The sequence below is a fragment of the Gymnoscopelus microlampas genome, assembly GCF_963454915.1.
Source record: "Gymnoscopelus microlampas genome assembly, chromosome: 18".
NCBI lineage: Eukaryota > Metazoa > Chordata > Actinopteri > Myctophiformes > Myctophidae > Gymnoscopelus > Gymnoscopelus microlampas.
In genome coordinates, this window is record NC_139955.1 from 10407089 (window position 1) to 10414149 (window position 7061).

General features: G+C 45.6%; 1 protein-coding gene across 2 annotated transcripts; it reads left to right on the top strand.

Moving 5' to 3' along the window:
* Positions 1-2347: 2347 nt before the first annotated feature.
* Positions 2348-5949, top strand: LOC311033511 (acetyl-CoA carboxylase 1-like). Of its 2 annotated transcripts, XM_084041032.1 has the most exons (9): positions 2348-2405; positions 2697-2847; positions 2947-3080; positions 3223-3369; positions 3459-3654; positions 3784-3882; positions 4187-4287; positions 4464-5268; positions 5864-5949. In XM_084041032.1, the coding sequence occupies exons 4-7, from the start codon at positions 3328-3330 to the stop codon at positions 4222-4224; spliced, it is 375 nt and encodes a 124-aa protein (XP_083897158.1). In that variant the 5' UTR covers positions 2348-2405; positions 2697-2847; positions 2947-3080; positions 3223-3327; the 3' UTR covers positions 4225-4287; positions 4464-5268; positions 5864-5949. The 2 variants fall into 2 exon arrangements, with proteins under 2 accessions (XP_083897158.1, XP_083897157.1); XM_084041031.1 differs by lacking the exon at positions 5864-5949 and having other exon boundaries at positions 4464-5581.
* The last annotated feature ends 1112 nt before the right edge of the window (positions 5950-7061 follow it).

Sequence of the window (7061 nt, forward strand, 5' to 3'; positions counted from 1 at the left end):
TTACAGACCTGTTAAGGGTCCATTCGGAACCCCCCCAAGGAACCCTGAGGGTCCCTGGACCTCACTTTGAGAACCACTGTCTTATGGCATTAAGAAATCACTGTAACCTCAAGTAATTGTTGTGCTATGTGATGATGATTGTACGACATGGATCTAAAAATGTTATTTTGCCATTATGTCCCCATGCTGTGTTCTAGTCAAACCGAGTGTACGCAGTCAAGTGCGTGATTAGACTATGGTAGATGGAAGCTTGATCTTACTGGCATTGTTCTCATTGTTCTCAACACATTGAAATGGCCACTTTGTTTTAGTTTTATGATAAAAACGAAGACCGTTAGGATGAGTATAGTGCTATGTGTGCAGGGCAGGCAGAGCGTCCGGACACCATGCTGGGGATTGTGAGCGGTGCTCTCCGCGTAGCCGATGTCAACCTGAGGAACAGTGTGTCCAACTTCCTGCACTCACTGGAAAGGTACAAAAAGAATAAACAAAGTACTGTCTTAACCCATTTTGGGCGGGAAGCCCTTTTTGTAACTAGACCTTTCAGGGCGGGGACCCCTTTTGGGGTTGTTGTTGCTATGTACAGTACATAGCAACATACATGTTTTGTAATTATTGAAGAAATATGTTTTTCAGAAACTTAGGTCTGGATTTAGAAGGCGTTTTTAGAATCGGCCTCAGGTCTAAATGGGTGTCTGTCGACTTAGTCTCGCGTAGCCAGACCCCACAGAAAATGAAAAACAGCGACCTCTGCTTTTCTGATATTCTGTGGAGTCTGGCAGGAGTATAATGTTAGACTAGAGCGCAGGGAAACACCGGTTTCATGTCTGCCTATAGCGCATCACTTCCGGTTGGTGCGACCATGTTTTCATTCCCACTAACAATATTTCTACACGGAACACTAACACCACTTCTCCCAGAGAACATGGATGGTTTTGGTTATAAGCCCACTTGTTTCTATGATGAAAGAGTAATTTAAAATGTGAATATCTTTCCGTGGTTTTGTCCGCTCCGAGGACGCTATTGTTAAATTAGTTTCGGCTAGTTTCGAGGGGGGGAGGGTGGATCATGGTGGATGGACACGTGAATCCCGCCCACTACATTTGATTGGGTAAAGCGCGGCCCACTTCCTGATCTGAAGGCACGCCCACTTGTATCCAATGCGCACTGGTTAGGACGAACCGCTCCGACAGATTCCACCGCAGGTCGGAATCTGTTCTTGAGAGATTACTGTCGACTAGAATATGAACCTACCCCCAGATCTGCTGATGTCAGGATAGAAAACACCCAAGCCTCACAGCTAGAAGGTCCTCGGTTCGATTCCCGCCGGGGACGCTGTGGGCATCAGTGCCCATACCCAAGGTGGGGTTGTTGAAAGGGCCTTTCTGTGTGGAGTTTGCATGTTCTCCCTGTGTCCCTTAGGGTAGGTAGGTACCCTCACAAAAACATGCAGTAATCCTGGTCTCTATACTGCCTCCCCCTGGTGATGGAGGGGAAAGGAACTGGTTGGAATAACGTGTTCCTTCCACGCACTACGTCCAACCGTGGAATTTCCCCCCTGTCAGGTGATAAGAAGCGGCTTGCTAGCTCCTCATGCATTGAAGGAGGCATGAGCTCAGTTCTGGGCTCTCCCTAGGCTGGGAGAGTAGCGGCCAGGATTACATAGGCAATTGGCACTGGTAGAAAAAATGGGTTACAAAATTGTGGGATTAAAAAAAAGAAAAAAGGATAGAAAACACATCCACTGAGCATCAGGGTGGCAAAGCGGTGAAGTTCCTGCCCACCACTGCAGAGACTAGGGGTTTGAATCCTCCACGGTGCATCCGGCTTGGCCAGGCTCTCCAGCAAACCCAATTTCTATCGCTACACTAGTGACTCCTACAGGTTGGCCGGAGCCTGTTCAGCCGGATGTGAAACCGAGAGGAATGGCATGTTCCACCACATGCGTTACGTACACCCCCCTGGTGAAACTCCTCACTGTCTGGTGAAAATAAATGGCTGGCGACTCCATGTGTATTGAATTAGGCACATGGTTGTCTGCAGCCTCCCACATGACCAAATGTAGGGGTTGGCAGTGACAGGGACTACACAAGAGGGGAAAAACGTTGAATCGGCATAATGACGAAATTGGGAAAAGGGGTAATATAAATAACCGCACCCACTAACACACACATCTCCCACTGTCTTTGCCAGAGGTCAGGTGTTACCTGCACACACGCTCCTCAACACGGTGGATGTGGAGCTGATCTATGAAGGCCGTGGCGTGACATGACAGTCTCCCAACTCCTACGTGCTCATCATGAACCATGCATCTGCCGAGATGTATGTCCATCGCCTCAGCCTTCTGCTCTCATATGACGGCAGCAGCTGTACCACCTACTGTACATGAAAGAGGAGGTGGACAGGTACATTGCTGTTTAATGTTTAGAACCTCAATTAACCTTCATCGTATGACGCTGTGGCATGCTGACAATAGCCGATCTGCAAGCTCACAACACGTCGACTCGCACCCCGGCGCGTTGGGAGCTTGCAGATTGCCTATTTTTGGGGGGTGACCAATGCCTATTCTTGGGGGGTGACCAATTCCTGTTGACTTTTTTGGGCATTTTGTGCACAATCCTCCCTGCCATTCTGATTTGTATATACAATATTCAATGGTTAAACTTGGTTAGAACTGTTTGTTTTGTATTTTGCAGGTATCCCATCACTATCGGAAACACGACTTGTGTTTTTGAGAAGGAGAATGACCCGTCGCTGCTGCGCTCGCCCTCTGCAGGAAAACTCATCCAGTACACTGTAGAGGACGGTGGGCACGTGTTCTCTGGCCAGTGCTATACTGAGATGGAGGTGTGATATCCAAATGAAAGAGAATTAACGGCATATTCGCCCTAATTTCATGGACATGAATTTATAGATGTAAACTGCATTAACATGTGTGTTTTCCAGGTGATGAAGATGGTGATGACTCTGACCGCTTCAGAGTCTGGTTGTATTCATTATGTGAGAGGGCCGGGGCTGCACTAGAGCCTGGCTGCGTCATTGCCAAGCTCCAACTGGATGACCCCAGCAGAGTGCAGCAGGTATATTATGTGGACTACGCCTGTTCTTGTGTCATTGCCGATCTACAAGTCTGTGAGCTTGTATGTTCACCTATTTCGGCATCCCCAGAATAGGGACGCTAGGGTTCATATGCTCCTCTAACTATGTGTTTTTGTCCCTAAGGCGGAATTGCACACAGGGGCCCTGCCCACTATCCAGGCTGTAGCATTGAGAGGGGGGAAGCTACACAGAGTGTTCCACAGTACACTGGACCACCTGATCCACATCATGAATGGCTACTGCCTGCCCGAACCGTTCTTCTGCATCAAGGTCCGAGTTCACGCGTGCATAAGAAACAAACACCTACCTAGCTAACAGTACAGTGGTTGATAAACATGCTGTTCTTTCTATCTCCCCAGCTTAGGGAGCGGGTGGAGAGGCTGATGAAGACCATGCGAGATCCCTCCTTGCCAGTGTTGGAGCTGCAGGACATCATGACCAGTGTGTCTGGTCGCATTCTCCCTGCTGTTGAGAAGGCTGTCAAGAAAGACATGACACAGTATGTCAGCAACATAACCTCAGTGCTGTGCCAGTTCCCAAGCCAGCACCCAGCAGGTAATGCACGAGCGCTCGTTTCTAAATGAGGCTATATATTTATCCACATGATTCAGACAGGTTCTTTCTTACTTCAAATCAAGACAAATGGTTTAATTATGAACATGGAATGTTATCCCTCATTTCCAGATCGCCAACATCCTCGACAGCCATGCTGCTACTCTGAACAGGAAGTCAGAGAGAGAGAGGTCTTCTTCATGAACACTCGGAGCATTGTGCAGTTCAGAAGTGAGTATATCCTAGGATATACTAGCGCTCTTTCTGCCCGTCATCCTCCACCCTTCACATATCATCATTTTGAAGCTTAGGCTACTTAGGCGACTAACCAAGGGGCAACTTGAAGACCTGTTGAGTGTTGTTCAAGTGTGTATTTGCACTTCGTGAAGAAAAAAAAGCTGACATGGCCAACGAGCTCAACTACATATTCCCCCACGCCCAAGTTCCCAAAAATAATCTCCTGGTCACTAGTTGGTGTACAAATTGAATGAACACTGGGGATTTGACTGTGTACGTTGTCCTCTTGCGTGTCTAGGACCAGCTGTGTGGGCGAGATCCCACCCTCGTCGATGACCATCCTGACCGAGCTCACCCAGCTCAGCAAGACGACCAACGCCATTCAGCTGAATGAAAATGGTATGTGGCTACAGCACACATACAAAGATGCCCCATGTGAAACCGTTAAGTCACCACTTAATCATTAAGGGGTGACTTAGCAGGATGCATTAAGGTTTAATGCGTCCTGCAGCAGCTATATTAATTCATGACCAACTGAAAATAATTGATGCCCAAATTATTTTACACTCCCCCAGGTACTGATAGCCTCCCACCTGCCCTCCTGTGAGCTCAGGCACAACCAGGTGGCCTATACTTGACGGACAGCACTTCAAACTCAGGGTGGAGCGACAGCACCTGACAGTGGCCATGGTTGGAGCCCATCTCTGCCACTTGTATGAAGAAGAACAAGAGAAGTTTCACTCGATCATCACAGATGCAGAGTGAGGCATCAAGCTGGGCAAATTAGGGGTTTGTATTGTAGATGAAAACCACAGTTTGATATTCACTTGCTTATTTCATATATAGTATTTTAACATGGCTGCACTTTTGGAAATCACAAGCAGCAAGCTGTCTTTCTCAAATGTTAAAACAGGTCAACAGATATTTGGCCTATGTACATGGATTTCAGAACTTGCACTATTTAGTTTGTTTCAATGCCTGGGTAGAATGTGTTGCATGGTCAATTGATAAAAAAGACTGTTTGAATACAACACTGACGATGTTTCCAAGTTTGTGCATCAGTAGATGTTTTTGTTTACTGTAAACTGAGAGTGGGAGTACCGATGACATTCAGGAACAGACTGGGTGATGACATCTGGAGAGATGGAGGACAGATGAAGGAGGAGCCAGGCCCGGAGGCAACCCACAGTGCCTAGAGCCTCCTAGTGTCGCCAACACCTCCTGCTAATATGTCATCAGCCACCTTAACCCCCAATTAGCTCTGTCTCTAAACCTCCCCTCTAAGAGACCGTGGGGGCAGTAGCATGCCACTTGACACAGGCCGGGGTCTGATTAGCCTCGGTCGGGTCACCTGGAGTGTTGCAAGACCCGAAACACCCAGTGAGTCCAGGAAAGAACACTGATGATGTGTCCAAGTTTGTGCATCATAGATGTTTTTGTTTACTGAATGTGTGTCAATTGTCTATAAAAGTGCATTTGAACGGTCAGCTGAGATAACTTAAAGGTTTATTAGAAGGGATAATTGAGCCGGTCACTGAAATCACTTCACTGAAATCTGTCATGCACGTCCCAGCAGAGTGATTCAAATTCAACAGCTAAGAAGTATCACAGTAGCTCTCACTCTCGATAAAGCATATGTTGATTCCAAATATTAACACCTCAGTCTACAGTCTTTCTATGCTTATGTGTTCAATAATGCTTATTTGTCCTAGTGTCTATATGCTGACCTGGTCTTGGCTAGACACCTGTCACTCCCCTTCTCAGCTCGTGTGTGATTAGAGCCTGACACTATAAAGAGGAGCTGTAGCCAGCTCTCGGCTATTCCCCCCCAGCACCCCAGCAGAGCACAAGAGTTTATTGGTTCCCTTGACTATTTGTACTTTCTTTATTTCAGTTACGATGGGCTGATTGTAAGTGTTTTTAATGTTTGGTATGATTTTCGTTATTGGTTACTTTGTACTTTGTGTTTTGGTAGTTCATGGGAGTCTGGTGAAAGGACACAATAACGTTTGCCACCTTCACCTTCTCGACGATGACAGGGAGTACTGCTTCTGCTTCGACAAAAGGACCCGCAGATTAGATGTATTTGTCCACAGACCCCCATCTGATAAGATTTGGTTTTAAATATTCTTATTTTCAGGTTTGTGTGTGATTGTGTGCTTACAATGTGTGTTAACATAATTTATACACTAGTCTTGACTTTCTGTTCTGATTCAGATTACACAAACTAGGTATACCACCTGTTTGATGAATGTAACCGATATAGGGTGATGAGTTAAACAAAGGGGCTTTGAGGAATGTTCAGGATGATCTTATACAAGACCATAGATGTAATATAGTTGGATGATTACATTATATGATAAGATGGCGGACAAGTTTCAAATAACTTGATCATTGAGAGACAAATCCTTTAAGGTGTGCATCTTTTTTGGAAGCATATATTCATTCTGTAGATTTATTATTCACTGTAACACCTAATACAAGGGCACAGAAATGTGGCAGTCATAGGGGTCTTAAACGTTTTCAGGCCAGGGACCCCCGTTGGGGGTGGTACAGCATATATTGTATAATGCAGGGGTCTTCAACGTTTTCAGGCCAAGGACCCCCTAGCTGAGAGAGAGAGAGATGAAGCAGGGACCCCCTCTATATTGTATAGAATGGTGTTTCAGATATACTTTTGCTGCTCTTTTCTCCCTCTACACCTATAACTCTTAGTGCGAGGCGTTGTCAGCTTGTAGATCGGCTATTTTTGGCTAAAGTTCTCCTCAGAAAAGGGATGCTAGGGTTCAAGTGGTTAATATAAAAAAAGAAAAATCATATCACACGAAGATTTGGCGGACCCCTGTAGTAACTCTGAGGACCCCCTAGGGGTCCCGGACCCCCTGTTGAAGATCCCTGGTATAATGTATAACATTGTGTTTCATATGTATAGACATACGTACCATGTTGTGCATTCAAGCTATTCAAATAATAGATTAATATATTCATTCATATCCACTGCCATTAGTAAACATACTTTACTAACTGAGAAGAATGTACTATCAACAATCTACCACACTTTAAGTATATTTTGATGCCGATACTTTTTACTTTTACTCAAGTACATTTTCATTACCAGACTTGTACTTGTAACAGAGTGTTTCTACAATTGCAGTATTGATATAATTGATTCA

Coding starts and splice junctions, on each gene's coding strand:
- LOC311033511 (XM_084041032.1), top strand. CDS start 3,328: ATGAATGGCTACTGCCTGCCCGAACCGTTCTTCTGCATCAAG. Junction 3,655..3,783: donor CCCAAGCCAGCACCCAGCAG/GTAATGCACGAG, acceptor CCTCATTTCCAG/ATCGCCAACATCCTCGACAG. Junction 3,883..4,186: donor GAGCATTGTGCAGTTCAGAA/GTGAGTATATCC, acceptor TTGCGTGTCTAG/GACCAGCTGTGTGGGCGAGA.